Below are 18,808 nucleotides of genomic sequence, written 5' to 3'. Positions count from 1 at the left end.
TTTAGAAATCCTTAAAATATTAGGTATTATTTATATGCAAAGATTGATAAAACCACATATTACACTCAAGAAGTCAATAGGGGCGTTACATAAGAGATAAATGTATGTTTTGATATTCGACCCATAGCCTATATAGAACTATAACCGTTTTATATTTTTTTTATAAAGAAATCACAAATCTCAACTTACCACGGCCGCAAGGCGGCGTACACGAGCTGAAATCGCTAAACCTCCATTCGTAGTTTTCTAAATCCAAGGGATCGAATTCGTCACTAACTTCCTCAGGTACAGGATTATGAGCGCTGTATATAACACGGGTAAATGCGGCAAAATCTTCAACTACTTCGAAATCATCCTCGTTTTCGTCTTCTTGGTCGGTTTGATCAACGGGGTCATAATAATCCGTGTTCTGGTCGTCTTGGGCGCCTTGGATTTCTTGGTCGTCTTGGGTTTCTTGATCGTCTTGGGCGTCCTGGTCGTCCTGGTCGACCTGGTTGTTCTGGTCGTCTTGGGCGTCTTGGTCGTCCTGGTCGTTCTGGTCGTCTTGGGTTTCTTGGTCGTTTTGTGCGTCTTGGTCTGCTTGATCGTCTTGGTCGGCTTGGTCGTCTTGGTCGTCTTGGGCGTTTTGGTATCCCTCTAAACGACAGGCCCCCATGGAGCATCGCTGCAAAAGTGAAAACACCAAAGTTATAAAATCAAGAAATGTAGAATTTATTATAGACCCCATTCTTACTGCTCCAGAAGACCGTTTTTAGGTTGCTAAAAACACGATCAGGAAATATGGGATTTAGTTGCTAACGGTATCCCATCTTACCCCGCACTACTAAATGAATAAAGTTTTTCGTCTCTTCGGCCACAAAGGCTCACTGTATTAACTTACCGTGGTTGTAATCGGTTTCTCTCCAACGCATTCATCATCAGGAACGGTTTCCAATCTTCCACCTGAAGCAGCTTTACACGCGACCACTCTCGTAGCAACACCGGCACCGCATGTGTAGGAGCAATCCCCCCATGTATCTGTCATCCAACTGTAAAGTGTGGGGAATAGTAATTGCTTTTACAGAAGGGTCGAAGCTTCAAGACCGCGGTTTAAATTGAATTATAACACAGATGTCAATCCTTTTTTGTTTCGCCGAATTTTTAATGATATTTTCAAATTTCGAGAAATGTTGTTTAAGCATTTTTTTTAATGCCAGATAAAATGTTGCATAAAATTACCAGGAAAAAAAAAATAGTATTACAATATATGCCCTGTAACTAAAGAAGCTGTTTACCATACATCAATGAAGGTTCTCTATTTTTCAAGAACGATATATTACAAATACCATTATCTTATATGCGACTATAGCAGCATAAGCTTAGATATACAAAGTTTGGAATTTTGAAATATTTTTCTAGAATTAGAAAATGTCAGTTCGTACATTGTTTACTGCTACAAAACCTTGACAAGCGAGAGTTAAGCTTTTTATAAATAAACAACGCAATTTATATGGCTTAGAAAATAAGCCTGATCTAGTGCATATCATACATATAGATAACAAAGTGCTTACTTCGGCCGGCTTAAAACAAGATCAACTCTTTGCACCCCTCTTGCGGCTAAAGTTTCGTTGTGTGTTGGGATAGATATTCTTCTACCTGTATTTACATGTTTGCTTACGTTATAACATATATTAGTAGGGTAGGATGGATAGTGTTAACATAATATAGTATAGGGTGGGAAAGATGGGACACCTTTTTAGTCTATTTTCTCGTTCAATTTGATACTAAACAAAAAACATTCAATGAATTATAAAACTGTATCCTCACGACGCCCACAGACCGTTGTTAATTGTTTAAAACACGATCAGGATTATTGGATACTATGTGCTAATTTTCTGATTCAAACCAAATAAATAAATGATCTTGTATTCCTGCGCAAGATGTTATATATATTACCTTTAAATTCCCGTTCCCCTAACTTTCCCTACATAAATTACCACCAAGTTAACAAAACGACAATGTAGATTTTACATAGTAAAATATCGGCGACAAAATACCTTAATGACTAATTAATTACTGATAAAGTATTGTCGTAAAACCATACCTGGGGCGGGGCACATCATTGATTTAAAGCAAAGCTGCCGAACAATCGGCTTTGTCATCTTACTACATTTGAATGCGGGAGTTCCATCGTAGCCTTGGCACTGGACTGTTCTGTAGCGCCACCCAGCGCCGCAAGAAGCGGAACACTGAAACAATAATGATAAGTTAAGTAGTGGTAAATTGTATGCGGTGAAAAATAAACCAGTTCCGGGATAAATTCTTCTATTGCCTAGATCACAGAGCATGCATTTGGGTTAAACCTTATCCATATAGAAGGGTTAGGAAATAGGGGTGACAATAAAGCAGATAAAATATAAGAAATATAAGCCACTCTGTAAATACAACATATAGATTTAGATTAGAGTATACCGCTTTACCACAGAGAACAAAAATATGTATAGCTTAGCAGACGGTGCACGAATTTTAACTGTAATCACGGTATATTCTAGGTAGTATAGGTATATCGTTATATTAAGAGGGTAATCATTTGGCTTAATACCAAAACCACTCACTCTTGGAGGTAATAGGCAAAGTCTGGTCGAAATCCCTGGTCCCATGGCGTGCATCACTGTAGGACCTCACCCAAATAGAATATAACGTGCATATACAATAGTGAGGTAATGGAGCAAACTTAACCTAAATCCGAGGCTCTTGACAAAGACCTCGCCCACATAGAATAGTAAACCAATAAGTACAATCCACACCTGTGACCATGGGTATGTGATCCACTCCGGGCATGGATGTTCGTTGCATCTCCTTTGACTAACTGGCACAGGGATACCAGCATTATGACAAAGTGTGTCTCCAACCGTTTCAATAGGGTCACCATATATATTGTCCTCAGCGCATGAAATGGTGCGAGTTTGGAACCCGCCATCGCACGAAGCCGAACACTCGGTCCAGGGTTGTGTAAGCCATCTATATATGAAGATATGTTAGCGGCTGCTTTTAATTTTATAAAAAAGATTTAGCGGTTATAAACTTTCGCCAAATCTCAGCCCCCATGTCGTATTACGCTGTATTACCGTGTAATTGTCTACAGTATATCGCATTGTCGAAGCGCTACAACGAAACCATAGATGCATAAAGTTGCAACATACGTTTTTCCAATACATCAAAACATAAAATGTTGGCTTCGATATTAATCATACTTACGATCAGTGACGGGCATCAAGGGCAAGTACAAGCGGTTGCCCTCAATAAAAAAATGAATTTGCAAAATCCCAAGTTAATAAAAAGTAAATAGAGTGAAAAAATTTAATAACCTCCCCCCCAAACAAGATATTTGTATTTGGTTTTTGCATGAGTTTACGAGATATAGATACCTGGCTCTTTGAACGAATTCGAACGTCGATCCAACGCGGCCAGATTCGTACCTGTGCTAGACGAAATACAACAATTTATGACGTCACATGACCCATGACGTATATATGACGTCACAAAACTGGAAGTGGTACCTTACCTGATCGGGCAGTCTTCGAGTTTGCAACGAAACACCTTAGGTAGGGGAGGGGTTATACCTTCAGCGTGACAAGCTTCGTCATCTCTTTGTTCTCCGCTTGCCATGTCAACACAGATCGGTTTGATGAAGGTTACTCCTGTATGGATGGATGAATGTAACTTATCCATCTTTGTTTAGCGGGGCAATGACAGTCGTTGTAACATAGGGTTAAGGTTCTGTTATATACATCTTTATCCATTTACGAATTACCACCTATGTAACTTTATGGGTAACTAGTTTTGGGGGAAATTTATCATTATTTTTTAACATATGACAGATAATTTTGACAACCCATTAGTGACAACTGAGTTGGAGTAATAACTGTTAATTGTCTTGCCCAAGGACACATACGCGCACAACGGTAGCAGCGATCAGCCTTGAATCTGTAACTTCTTAGAGGTTGGCGCGCCAAATACTGTGCTACAGTGGCGTATGACGTAATAAAACTTATTTTGCGTCAATCCGGTGTCAATATTGCTGCGTGTTAGAATTTATAGCGGTCGTGGGCGGTAGCCATTTGCCTCGGTCAAATATTGTCTTGTAAAACATTCACCACAATAAGGCGTACGTCATGTTACGCACAAGACAAAGCCCTGGATCGTGACACTCCTTACTACTCACCAGCGCCGCAAGTGACGGGGCAGCGAGCAGATGTTTCGTCATGTTTCCAAAATACGACCAACGGTCGATAGAATTCGTAGCGGATATATTTCCACATGGTGTCGTCGTAGAGCGCCTACAACAAAAGCATGGAAACACTATTATCGTTATCGTATATTTGGATGACCAAGGATGAGGCACTACAATCGTTTTTAAACGGTTTAAAACACGACCAGGACGTTTGAATACTATGTGCTAAATGTGTCCCGTCTTACCCCACACTACTACAGAAGCATGAGAGTGCGTTTTCATTGGTTAAAAAGGGGTTGTTGAGCACCAGCCTGTCTTATAAAAACACCCACACCGCGAAAACTTGTCAAAATCCGGGCTAGATAAAATCCCCAGTAATATACGAGTGTTGTGAGTTATTGTAAAATTTTGGCGCCACCAGTCGTGACCGAGATAACGGTTCCCTAGACCATCAAACATCAAAACTTGTGATCTTATGTCAGGTTACGTTCAAAGAAACTTATCAGCAACCAAGTGTACATATCATAAATTTCCCGTGCCGAATAAGCTAATATTGCGGTCGCATATATAGGGCTTTCAAACTTACGAGCACTTTCATGTCTTGGGGAACTGGACCGGCAACGTCAAGATATTCCTTACCAGAAGCCACCGACCCATACTCAACTACAATCCCAGAATGTTCCAGAACTCCCTGATTCTCGTCTTTCGTTTTATTCGGCACGAAAATGTCGAATTCGTCAGTCTCTCTTAAGAGAAGACCTGGAATTTTAATACAGTTTAATATGGCTTGCTTATACGGATCATCGCAAAACGACAATATAGGAATTTTATATTAACGTGCAGGGCTGGTGAAAAGGAGCTAAATTTAGACTTACCAATATGTCCTGAACCACGTTCGGACACGCTTATGTGTCGGCTTTTTTGCGGGACTGTTATCACAACTTCGGTGCCTGTTAGAAAAAAGAGAAATGTTAAACACGTCCTTGTACAAAACATGGACTTTGAATTAAGGTCTTACCGCGGTGTTTGACCGGATTAAACCGGTGTAAACCAGTTACGAGCCGGCATGTACTTCCGTCACCTTGGCACTTCCCGCAAACGTCATATCTTGCGTCACTGTGGAGCTTTTTATCGCAGCCAACTGCCTGGAAAGTCGTAAACGAAAAGGGTCATGTACATGGCAGAATGACAATGCATATTGACAGGCAGGGCATGAGTGGCTCGTTAAGAAGCGCTGCTAGGACGCGAGGGAAATATTTACCGCGAATATTTCTACCCAGTGCAAATAGAAGAAACCACAGCGATTTCGCTAGTATACAGTCGCGTGTGCACAAACACATATAAGCTTAAACGCGGGGGCGAGACTCTCCCACCTTGCTTGTCAGAGTTCCCGTCAAGGCTTGGCCCTGATTAATTGCTTATATGACAATACCAGAATCTATTTGGGGTCTCATGTACTATGCTTAGTTAGACAGGTGGTCTGCTGCATGGCCATACACTCGTGACGGTAAGCGTGAAACAAACATGATTTTATATCCGTTATAGTAGGCCACGCCGGGAGTAAACATTACATAATACACCGATGTGGTAGAATATAGGAGTCTGTATGAAACACGATCGTATCGTATAAATACACGCGAAGCACGATTCGCATATAAACACATACACCACATCCGAAAACCTATGTTACTGCACATCAAATGCTATATAACAAATAAAACTTAACGACGAAGATTAGATTAAAATCCGCTTGTTAAGTTTTAAATTACATTGGTTCAGTGGTAAGGTTAAAGTTTAAATTTAAGCCGGGTGTGTTAAACATGCTTTTATACATTTATGACGTGTCCAATGGGTATTGTTACGAAGGTCTGCGTATGATATATCAGGTTTGGGTTTGGGTGACATGCAGACAAAGCCATGTAATTACAACACCTGCCATTTGATGACGTACATCGTGACGTCAGGGTGGTGTGACGAAGGTCAACCAGTGATGATTGAAAGGATAAAAGCAAGCTTGTGGCTGTCACCGTCAATGTGTAAATTGTATTGTGTTCACACCTGCTGTGTGTGGTAATACACATGTCGGTTTCGGAACACCAACGGCGTTAGCTGTGCAAAACAAAGGAAGCCTTTGTCTCCCAACGTGAAGGCCAGGTCGTCGATTAACAGCCGCAGACCGCACTGACTGGAAATAATCACACAGTGATGATTACATTATCGCACTTTTCATAGCCGCACGCCACAGCGAAATAAATGAAGACATTTCAATTGTTCCACTGCTCACGTAGCGATTCGGTGACTTAAAATCTATCGATAAAGAATGCGGACCTCTCATCACCAACCTACGAGCAATAGGACCACACAAACCGCGTAGTGGAAAAGCGAAACTGAATATCAAGTTAACTCCCCCCACACCTAACAGCCAAACCCTGGTTTGGTTTGGTGCCACTTCTAATACCCCCACTCTACTTGATTAACGCCTAAATAATCCGCATGCGATTTGCGGGTGCTGTCTGCAGGTAACTGCGATACGTTCATAGCTCAACCGTTCATGGTCTTGTTGCGTTTATGTTATACGCTGGGTATGGTTTGTAAAAGTGAGACATATCTTTAACAACACTTGTTGAAAGGTTAAGACTTGCTGATACCAGTTTCACTCAGTATGGGATCAAGGGCTGGCGCATTTGGCTTACAATCCATATATAAAGGTAGCGTGGGGGAAGGATGGGATGGAATACCTTTGCACACAATATCCAAATATCCTGATGGCGTTTTAAACAATTAACAACGGTATATGGGAGTCGTAAGGATACGGTTTTATAATTATTTGAATGTTCTTTGTTTACTATCAAATGGAATAAGACAAAGAATGAGACGGTGTCCCATTTCCCCTTACCCTACTGTACAAGTAGTGCGCTAAGAAGAAAAAGCAATGTTCTTATGTATCTAAGATCTCGTATGCGGGATTTGCAAAAAGGCTCTGCCGGTAGCCTATGAGAAACTATGCTCGTTTTGGAGATTACGTAACTCTGACCGTATTTACAAAGGATGCAATGCAATGAATTAAGCGTCCACATCGGTTTCCGTGAGGAAAGAGCAATGAGAGGCAATTAGCGGATATGAACGGCCTTATCTGTTGACTCCATTTCCAATTGGTGTTGCCGAGTGAAAATTTAACAAGTGTTGCCACATAGGATAATACAGTACAAACATACGTATACAACTATCAATTACCACTGAATAGCATTTTTGGGTGTCTTTGTGTAAGTTTAATAGTTAAATGAGAATGTAGATATAGTGTGTGGAAAGATGAATGCCGTTAGCTCGTAATGTGTCAATGGCTAACAGTTCCCTATCGTATTTTTAACAACTAACAGCGCTATTTAGAGTCGTGAGGATATACGTATACATCTCATCCTTTATAAAGAATATACAGATTTCCTGCAGAAATTCGAGCAAAGTACAAATGTATAAAAAGTTTACCTGGCACGCCCCATTAATGCACATGTCGTCAGAATTATCTTTGCATTTCGTTCCGTCGAGCACTTGTGGTGCCAACTTCGTCGTTATGTTAAAACCATGAGCCTTGCAGTAAAGTGCACAAGGTTCTGCTTTCTGTACAACAGCTTTCCACGTGTACAATATACCCTTGTATGGCGTGGTGTTGTATAAAGAACATTGCTCTGCCCGGAAATCTTGTGTAGTCTCCGTGCAATCCTTAAAAGTCAAACGTTCAACCACACATATCTACATATTACAATCTACCAGTTTGTGCTTATCAAACAAGTATACAAGATTTTTATATTTCAACGTCAATAAAGGTGAGAACATTTTATAAAAAAAGGTAAATGAATTGTATTAAAATGAATGAATGAAATTTACAAAACAATGAATGAAATATAGCTAAAGGTACAGATTGTATTGCTATTAATGCACCTAAAGGGATGATTTAGAAACACAAAGTCATATTGCATATGCAAGCATAGATTCGAAAGACAAATACATGCAAGGAAATCTGAGCTAGATATACAAATAGTTTTTAGCGTACCTGATTTTCGCATGTCTTGTATCTAGTGTTGATGCCCTCGCACGAATCCCTGCTCAAACAAACGTTATATCGTTATGCAAACTCGTGTATGTTTTATACTTGGCTTATACATATATCACCGTTCATGTACTTAACGTTGTCGTTACACGATGTTGGGATACTCGGCAAATGGGGCGTTAAAGCGAGCTATTTGCGAACTATATATATAGTGCTCTGTGGTAAAACGGGACACCTTTAACATATATAATATCTAAATGCCCCGTTCGTGTTTTAAATAATTAACAACGATCTATGGCAGTCGTGAGGATACGGTTTTAACTCTTTAAATATTCTGTGTTTACTATCAAATGGGACGAGAAAATGAAATTAAAAGTTGTCCCATCTCCCCCCACACTACTATGTATACGTACACTGTGAACAGACTTACGTGAGACACACACGTCGTGAATACGAAGCACCACCGCCGCAGCTCCGCGAACATTCGCTCCAGGAACTCCACGCACCCCAATCTAACCCGTTGTTTTCAACCTAATTAAAATATCAAATGAAAGGTTAACCTTAACAACGAAAGACGCCTATTTATTCAAATATACGCTAAAGCATTTAGAATCAAATAGAAAACAATAACTTGAACAGTAATGTAAAAAACTAATGGTATACTAAAATAGAAATATGGTAGGAAAGGGGGAGATGGAACACCTTCAGCACATCATGTTCAAATATCCCGATCGTTTTTTTTTAACAATTAACAACGGTCTATGAAATTCGTGAGTATATAGTTTTGTAATCCTTTGAATAATCTTTGTTTACTACCAAATGCGACAACAAAATAGAGTGAAAAGGTGTCCCATCTCTCCCCAACCTACTATATTCAAACATTGACCCAACAAATAAAACTTTTGATTTAATTTCTTATCCCTCCCTCTTTCCCCGTGGCATTTTCCAAAGGTAACTAAATTTAGAATTCGACGGCACAGAAGCTAGATTTGACACCTATTGTGTTTTCGTCTGTCAAGCGATCGCCCCATGCCCTTACGCGCTTTGTTTACGACGCGCACACACGCAGTTGAAGACCTTATTTCGAAATCGTAAGCTCAGAAAATATTCGCTTTAAATGCCAACTTTGCAATTGCAAATACAGATAACGATCAAATGATTCTATTCATTGTAACTGTTGTTTTTGTTTCGCACAAGTTAAGCACATAATATCCAAATATCCTGATAATGTTTTAAACACCTAACAACGGTCTATATGGGCGTCGTACAAAGGATGACGTTTTATAATTCTTTAAATGTTCTTTGTTTAATACAAAATGCGACGGAAAAATAGAATGAAAGGTATCCAATTTTTCCCGCCCTACTATATTATAAATTGTATCTCTTCGAGTACGACAAAGAAGATCAAATTAGTTAAACCGACAAAGAGAAGGGGAATAACAACAAAACAAAATTCAAGCATCGAAAATTAACTTCATTCTATCATAGGATCTTCAACCAGACTTAATTTAGAAATTCCGCCTAATTTGAATTTCCAATAAGCATAACTTAATATGTATACACATTTTAATATAATATCTTAAATAGATTTAATTTAGTAATCCGCTTCATTATTTTAATTCCCAAACAAGTTTATCTTAATGTAGGTCGAGCAACGTGAGTGTTTGTGTATAAGACCATATACAGATCGTGTATTATTTACAAAGTGCTTGGCGAAGATCGAAGCGAGTGATTCCCACGCCAGTCGAAGGCGTCAAAGCGCTTCTGTGTCGCATGAGATTTATCATTCAACGCCAACAGGTAGGAAAGGGAAGTGTATGGTAGCAGGTATATGTAGAACTGATTAGGAAAGGCTACACCGTCCGTAACACCATACACGGTACACACGATATACACAAGGGTGCTAATACACAATATGGGAGCAGTAGTAAACACACGCATAACAACTTAGATAACAACGCTATAGTTTAAGGTGCGGGAAGATGAGATATCTTTTTATTTTATTTTAGGTCTTTCAAAGAAATATAAAACCGTATTCTAACGACTCCCATAGACTGTTGTTTATTGGTAAAACCGATCAGGATATTTAGATCATTTGTGCTAAAGGTGTCCCGTCTTTCCCCACCCCACTATATAATACATTTTAAGAGTTTGAATTCGTAAAAAAAAACGTTGCATTCATTTGTGTCTTTTGATAACTAATTTAAGACCCGTAAAAGCTAACCACTAATCAGATTTAAACTTATAAGCAAAAAAATCACGCCTAACTTGTTTATTTTAAAATATAAAAACACGTAAACACACATATAGTAGGGTGAGGGAAGATGGGACACTTTTTGCTGACTGTATTTACTCAAAGAATTAAAAAAAATCAAAGAATTATAAAACCGTATCCTCACGACTCCTATAGACCGGTGTTAACTGTTTAAAACACGATCAGGATATTTGGTTACTTTGTGTTAAAGGTGTCCCTTCTTCCCCCACCCTACTGTAATATATTCGACTTACATTTTGTGGTGTGTTATGGCTGGGGTTGGTGGGTTTATCGAGAGGTGAAAACAATCCTTCTCTAGCAAATGACAACAACACCTATGAAAGAGAGAAGTGACATTATCGTCTTGGCTCTAAAAATAGCGAAAATATTTCCTCGACAAAGAACACGGATTTTGTCGCTTTCCATGCTTCGATACGTAAACCACAATCGCTGGGTGTGTCAGAGACGTCTTATCAACATGTGTATTGTTCCTTGCGATAGAACGATGTTTTACACGTCAAGTATTGGATACATGGTTAACATATTACGTCAAAACGTCAGCTACAATTGCTGGTAAAGGATCCGACCTTTAAAATTGAGCGACGGCCACCAAACGCCTGATAAAAATAAACGATATTTCCCCGCATTTATAGCGGATAAGGTTCTCCTGTTTCTTAATAGCGCCTTGAAATTTGACACAGTTAAGCCTCAACAGAAAAGTCTAAGTCCACGGGACCGGTAGCGGGATCGGAAACTGATAAGTTCATGTTTGCCAAGTGAACTTGAACAAATGTGACCTTTGTCAGGAATAACAGGCAGTTCCAAAGCAACAGACTATATAACAAGTGGATTGCTCAAATGAATGGGTTCGTATAGGTGCATGAAATAAGAGGATTTTTTTTATAATTTTTATACAATTATTACACATCATATATAAACTAAAGGGCTGGGGAAGTTGGGACATCTTTTAATTTTACTTTCTCGTCCTATTTGGTAGTAAACAATGAACAGTCAAATAATTATAAAACCGTATCCTTACGACTCCCATAGGCTTCTGTTAAACACGATCAGGATACTTGAATATTATGTGCTAAAGGTGTCCCGTCTTCCCCACATTGTTATATATATATGACACAATACTTTCTTTCAAACGTTTCGGTTTAAAAAGAAAAATACTTTTCATTGATGTCAGAAGTTATAAAGTGGATACGTATTTTATAATAGTGTCACAGGAAATTTATATGTAAGTAATAGAATCCTGTTTAAGGTGGCTGTACACAGTATACGGCGTAGACGAAATCGCATGCGAAGTCGTATGCAAACCCGTGTCCAATTCCGCATGCGACATCGAAATCCGGACAAACAGACAAAACGGACGAATTCCGGATACTGTGTACAGTCACCTTTATGCCGCCAACATAACTTTAATGGTAATGCACCAATGTGGGCCCACATACGTGCCCAACAGTACTTCACCACCACCACATACGTATCTTGAACGGCGCGGGTAATACATGATGCATGTCATAACATTAATCACACCCAGTTTCAAATTACGTTGAAAAGTAAATGAAGAAAAACGGTGGGAAATTGACAAGAGAATAAGACGTTTATTGTACAGTATATGGATAACTCTTTAGTGTTTTCTAACAGAAACAGGAGAAACAATTTTCCTTCTGTTCTAGTAGAGTAAAAATATAGAAGACATTTAGCACATAATATCAAAATATCCTGATCGCGTTTTAAACAATTAACAACGGTCTATTGGAGTTGTGGGGATACGGTTTTATAATTTTTTTAGTGTTGTTTGTTTACTATCAAATGGGACGAGAAAACAGAACGAAAAGGATGTTCCATCTTTCCCCACCCTACTATACAATAGGGATGAATATATTTTACGAAAATTCTACTTTATGGATTGATAGATTGATAGTCACCACAAATTTAATGGCGTATACGACTACCACGCTTGTAGTTAAAAAAAACAAAAAATTAGTTTGAGATTTGATTTCAGAATGCTTTGGTGTACAGAAACAGAATAATCAAAACTTGTCGTCGTGTCACATGTCCCTACTCTATAGCCATTGGTGAAAGTCGCTAAAACAAGTTTGTTGATAAATCTTCACGCAAAAGACACGAGCCATTTCATCTTCAAATCAAATCTAAAGATCTTGTTTTGGTGGAAAGTGGATACGAGGTACCATCGTAAGAGAGCGTTTCAAAACAATTGCGTTTCGCTAACTTCAACGAGCCATTTAACCCAGGTAACTATATCACTGACATCTGGTCAGCTTTATCCACAACAATTCCATTTTCGTACATCTGTAAGACACCGCATCGTCAGAATTCGGTGTATTCCCGGTATGCGTAGGCGCGGATCTTTCAGCGTTTCATTCGGCAAAGCGGTCGGTTTCACTTAAAAAGAAAAGCAGGCGATCATATCAATCATCACATAGAAAGACTCGGATATATGACATCTGTTGGCGAAGACACATGATATATTGAACGTGGTATAGCATAACATGGAAGATGTACAAATAAAGCGCGACGCAAGATGTTATCCCTGACCTACGGGTGTAGAGTTACAATATCTTGCATCGTTTGACGCAGTTTCCGCATAAAAATATGGCAGTGTATATTAATCCCTCGCTACAATAACACAAACCTTCAGTTAACCTTCAGTAATTGTGCAACCTTGAGCTGAAATGTCAAAAGGTGTTTGCAGGCTTGCCCGCCTGGTAAGGCAACTTCGTGAGAAAGTGGCAATTATAGCAGACTGCCAGTCGATCACTGGCGGGGTGGGTAGGGGGTAAAGAACTTATGGAACGAAAGGTTGAGTTTACGGGGTTGTGTTGCGGCTTATCTGTTTATGAGGAAAACTTCAAAACAATCCCCTTGCAATTTATATCTCAAACGAACCTTTTAAGCAGCGATGAAGGTCAGCGAAAGCTAGCTATGGCGGTTTGATGAAACTTGCACAAGTGAGAAGAGTAAACAAAAGATTAGAGTTTGACGCCGAACTAATTGGCGTGAGGCGTCGGTCTGTGGATAGTTTCTACAGTTTTATGTTTTGTTTGCAGTATCGTAGGTCTCAGCTTTTCAAGCAACAAGTTATTGGCCGAAGTATTTACTTCTTTGCATTGCTGGTCAGTGAAGCAGGGAGACCCCATTATTAATACCTACCCCGTGAGAAAGTCTTAATACACCACACCCAATTGATCTTTCAACAACTTATTCACAACCACGATTCGGAAGTTTTATATGGCGTGCAAAACAAAATCCTTTATTTTCTAGGCGTCGACGTTAGAACCCACACGCGGGAGGGATTCCTGGAACTAAGCTTTATCTAAAACCGCTATTACCCTGACACGCGCACTTGGTGTTATTGAGCACCAAGCAGCTTCTTTTTGGCTTGGACAAATAACCAGTGGTGTCAAAAGATCTAGTATACCTGCTCGGTAAAGCAAGGGAATAGTAAATTACACGATCCAGGGGTAATGGGCCAACCCTGGCATAAATCCTAGAACCCATGGCGTGCCACTGCGGAACCTCACCCACATTGAATAGAAATTACATGACAAAGCTACACAGTTGCGGAGCATTGCCAATTCTGCACAAGCAAACTATTCTTACCCCACGCACGACAAAAAGCCTTTGGCCTTGGAGCAAAACCGCATACATATCTTCACGCTTCACAGCGCCATTAATGTTTGCCGTGGCGTGGTTATATAAACGAAAGGGGGATCCGGGTTTTACATTATAGCGAGGAGTCCGCTATGAAATTGGCAGTGTAACTGAAAGCACATAAACGGCGGCGGGGAAATTACGCGTTTGGAAACAGATAATCTATTGACTGTGGGCGCATAGAAAGCGAAACACATCACATGCGAATAAAGGCTTTACTGAAACACCCAAGTTTACATTTTAAGAAGGGTTTTGTTACAACTGATACATCACGACCGTTGTATCCGCATTGCTAGCGTTGTTGGCAATTCTTAGAGGGTGTGACTCACAATATTGTTTTGTTACGTCACAGAAATTCAAGAAGCCAGCAAATTATGATACGGTGCCAGTCACGCCCCTACTCCTGTGTAAAGTGGCGATCACTGGGCACGCGAATGAGAGTAAAACGCTTTACCCCTAATGGCTGTCAATGGCCGACGCGAGGAAAGCACTACAAACGCTTAGTAACGCCGCATAAGTTTGATCCATTTACAAGCAAAACAAGCGATAATTTAACATTAATTAACGAGACAAAGCTTGACCAAAGAATTAGTCCCGATATATTTTTTATTGACCACATTCAATAATAAGTTAATTAAAATTTGAATGTTTGTTTAGCGACGCTTTATTGCGATCAATCTTTTGCTACTTCGCGTTTCTATACCAGCAAGAATGACCTGAAGTGCTTAACGCCTTACGATTAACCAAACAATTTTGCAATAAATAGAAATCTGAAGCGCGTATGTTGTCCTTTTATATATAGTAGAAACTGTAGAATGGGGGAAGACGGGACACCTTCAGCACGTATTATACAAATATCCTGATCGTGTTTTAAACAATTAACGGTCTATGAAAGTCGTGGGGATACGGTTTATAATTCTTTGAATGTTTTCTGTTTACTACTAAATGGGAGGGGGAAATAAAATGAAAAAGTGTCCCATTTTTCTACACCCTACTATATATCGTTGTTTTTTAATAAAAAACAAAACAAAACTGCAATGCAATTGTTGTGGTTTAAAAATCACAGAAAGTTTTTAATTGCCTATTAATGTAGTTTTTTCTTTTTCTTCTGGTAAATAGGAACATGCCAAAAAAATAGTTTGTAAACAAATTAGTGACGTCAGGCTACATCGCTTATCAATTTCGAATTAATGGGGTTTAACAGAAAAATTGCGTCGAAAAACACTCAAGTTAAAGAACGTTTCACTTACCGCGCATATCACCAGAACGTAAAGTTGGAGAAGTCTCATACACTTCATGTTGAAACACAACGGCACGTCCAATAAATCACAAGTGTACCGATGCGACGCGGTTCTTTACAATGTACACAAGCTAACACGCAAACAGTAAGTACGAGAAACAGTTTATCGCTAACTGGAATTATAAAACAAAAGTTCAAAAACATAAACCCTAGTCATTAAGCATTGCTAGTAAAACGCTATTGGTGTCCTCGCCTGTAAACTACTTGTGTATAAAACATAAACCTGAAGTATATACCTTATGCTGTAGCACCGTTATGTGTCCACTGTTATCAGTGTATTCGAAGCAAACATAAATAACCTGAATACCAAAGTTCAACTTTAGCTGTGCTCGTTAAAGTCTGTGAACATGTCCCATCACCTCGTGCTTTTTTCTCTTTGCTCGACGTTAAAACTTTTACGCAATATTGTTCAAATATCTCTCCTTTGTTCATTTCAGTTCAAATTTAGTCGTAAATTCTAGAACGACTGCACATTCAGTCCGCGCCGCACTCCCCTGCCATTCTATGACGCGATCGCGACCAACTAAACTCTGTGAAGTCTCTCCTTCGTCTTTGAACGATTTGCTGAAAGCGGCGTTTTTCTCTTATTACGCGCGTGTGTTTGGCTTATAAGTAGCCCATTGCCCATTCACCGTTTACTCAAGCTACAAGTATACATTTTCGCAGCGTTTCACGTTTCTGATTATCATCTTTGAGCAGCATTTTTAAACACTAAGTAACTTCACTATAGCATGACAGCAACTTAACACTACAGTAGTAAACCTGCACTCTGTATCTGAAAGTTTGATTTCACACGCGCAAAGCGAGAATCTTCACGCAACTCAGTGATAAAAGTAAACAAGCCGCCTTATCAGAAACCGGGCCGACTCTCCCTTTACTTTGAAGTTCGAATTAGCGGGTAATTATAAACCACAGAAGCATCAGCGCACCGGGTGACCTAACCCTTCACACACTGCAGTATATTACTTACTATATACATTCTCTATTGATTTTGACATTTGTGACTTCAATTTAATTTGAAACCTGGAATGTGCTCATGAATTAGTTACACCCAATATAAAATTAAAATAACAATAATCTTAATGGTAAAACAACACCCCCACACGTATATTGTTCAACGAGGTAAATATTTTTGGACCAACTTCGAGTACAGTGTCTCGTGACGTCAGCAAAATTCCTACTCTGGTTTGACCCCGACCACTAAAACGTCACAATTCACACTTAAAGACACGAATACCGTCATAAGCTACACTTCTGTATTTATAGACCTTCACAATGCCACTTGACTTTTCAAGAATGAAACCGGACAACTGAAAAGCGTTTCGACCGCTCGCTATATCAAATGCAGACCATATACCGTTTAATAAACGAGCTCATAGGTTCTGCTAACCTCTATCGGCAATGCCAACGTTCAATGTGCAACGTTATAACTCGGTTCGTAATATAATATCACCCATGAAGATGGAAAACACTTTGTATTTCCACGCCGCAGGCAAGAGAACAAATTAAGGCCATGTTTTTAGACCAAAGCAACTGCAAAAACAATGCAAAATTCTAGCACCTTTTGTGCAAGCCTTTTTACCGCTGTGTTGGCAGTTTGTAACTTCCTTTTTATTGCCTTATAGTGACCCGTCGCACGAACGGACCGTGGGACATAAAGCAGGGATGGAATTCTCTACTCCATGCAGGGGGTTATCGCGATGCGCTTGATAAACAAAACGGCTTCGTTATTGTTAAAGGGTAATGGCTTTTAACCGTACAATGATCAGTCAAGTTACATTTATATTTAGGGTCGCGTTTTAGGTATAAGTGAGGTCCTAAGGCCGACAAGAGATCTGGAATTCGAACAGAGGTCGTTCATTACACCGTATGTGACCCATTAATGTGCTATACTTAATACTGACAACGAGTAAAATGTTATACACTTGGGGTTATCTATACGTGTTAATAGTAAACGTGCGCGGGATGTGTGAAAAAGAACACCCGTGTTATAATGACTGTTCTTCCCCACCAAAAGAGGATAAAAAAGTTGCATTCATTCAAATATAAGCATTAGTTGAATCTATTAACAATGGCATAGGGCTAGGGAACCACGGGTAAGTGAGTTGCATTCATACACCTATTCAAATACGTGCATCAGTTAAAACTATATCGCGGCAATGGGCCATAACGTTGCGCTTGAGTGTTTATTTATATCGCCTTCTCCACTTGACCATTGAGCAAGGAAACCAGGACCGTCTTTAACGACTGGAAATAGCAACTAAGCAATACATCGAATTTAATCGGCCATTTGAACCAGCGACCGAACTAAAACTGCTGCAGAAATCTATGAAAAGCGCAAACAGTAACCTAAGTGTATTTTTAGCTCTGTTGAATCAGTTTTAAATCGGGGAGTGGCGAAACGCGGCAAACTGGGGATCTATTGGCTTAATTTAGCTCGTTGAATATAGGTCTTTACTCCGTAGGGATTACTATAAGCCTATGAGCTTACTTGCCTTGTAACTGTAACTGTAATTGATAAGCGCTACAACACAAAGCTAGTAAAGAGAGCGTTGGCTGCAAATATACAACATCTTACTATTTATTTATCTGTTATATGACAATTTAGTGGGTTATACCGTGTTTTATGTTGTGTATTATATGCATGGTAACATTTGGTAGAGTCGTATGCTTAATGGGTTGTCTAAATTATCAGCAATACATGAAAAAAAGAAAATTCCCCAGAAGTAATCACACACAAAGTAACATACTTGTCAACTCGTAAGCTGGCACGAGGTGTTAAACCCGTGTGATAACGATTGTTGTTTTCCGGCCACGCGAGGATAAAGTAAGTTACATTCATTCATGCCTCTATAGCGGCTGGAGGTGTGTCTAAAAAGTATAAGATTATAGGCAGGTTTGTTTGTTTAAAAAAGACCTAAAATTTCACCTTCAACCATTGGGCAATTAGGTGGGATACATATCGTGCGCGTGCGGCAATAAAACGCATGTAAGTTGTGGGTGATTTTGTTAAAAGCCGGGTGTTTAAAGTCGAAACCGAGTCGTTTTTTCGACTTTAACTGAACTTGCGAGTCCTTGCTTTGACAGAATGCTTCCGGTGGTGATTCACAGTTTTGAACAATTTACTGAAATAGAAGGTGTTCCGCACGCACCAGCAACCGCATTACACTGCGATTAATGACGATCATTGGTAACTGACGCCTCTTAGTCGAACAAAACAATCTTGTTCGATGTCACTTGGAGTCATTAAGGTTAATACATTGACCCCAATGCATGTTCATTGCGACAGTTAGGCATGAAGTAGGAAACAAA

General features: G+C 39.5%; 1 protein-coding gene across 3 annotated transcripts in view; it reads right to left on the bottom strand.

Moving 5' to 3' along the window:
• Nucleotides 1–15,954, bottom strand: part of LOC149737158 (ADAMTS-like protein 1) — a 49,297-nt gene extending 33,343 nt beyond the window's left edge. The window contains exons 1-16 of one of the 3 annotated variants that reach the window (XM_089877526.1): nt 15,447–15,954; nt 10,767–10,847; nt 8,689–8,789; nt 8,262–8,310; nt 7,697–7,930; nt 5,232–5,358; nt 5,089–5,163; nt 4,800–4,972; nt 4,205–4,319; nt 3,545–3,680; nt 3,408–3,458; nt 2,787–3,000; nt 2,084–2,228; nt 1,551–1,635; nt 881–1,028; nt 190–664 (exon numbers count right to left, since the gene is read on the bottom strand). In XM_089877526.1, coding sequence (XP_089733652.1) covers nt 190–664; nt 881–1,028; nt 1,551–1,635; nt 2,084–2,228; nt 2,787–3,000; nt 3,408–3,458; nt 3,545–3,680; nt 4,205–4,319; nt 4,800–4,972; nt 5,089–5,163; nt 5,232–5,358; nt 7,697–7,930; nt 8,262–8,310; nt 8,689–8,789; nt 10,767–10,847; nt 15,447–15,494 — 2,257 coding nt within the window. In that variant the 5' untranslated portion in view covers nt 15,495–15,954. The remainder of the gene's footprint in view (nt 1–189; nt 665–880; nt 1,029–1,550; nt 1,636–2,083; nt 2,229–2,786; nt 3,001–3,407; nt 3,459–3,544; nt 3,681–4,204; nt 4,320–4,799; nt 4,973–5,088; nt 5,164–5,231; nt 5,359–7,696; nt 7,931–8,261; nt 8,311–8,688; nt 8,790–10,766; nt 10,848–15,446) is intronic. The other 2 variants (XM_089877525.1, XM_089877528.1) reach the window with 2 other exon arrangements.
• Between the last annotated feature and the right edge of the window lie 2,854 nt (nt 15,955–18,808).

This window comes from Ciona robusta, chromosome 4 (genome assembly GCF_009617815.1).
Source record: "Ciona robusta chromosome 4, ASM961781v2".
Lineage (NCBI taxonomy): Eukaryota > Metazoa > Chordata > Ascidiacea > Phlebobranchia > Cionidae > Ciona > Ciona robusta.
Note: the sequence above shows the minus strand (reverse complement) of the source record. Positions and strands in the feature narration are given on the sequence as shown.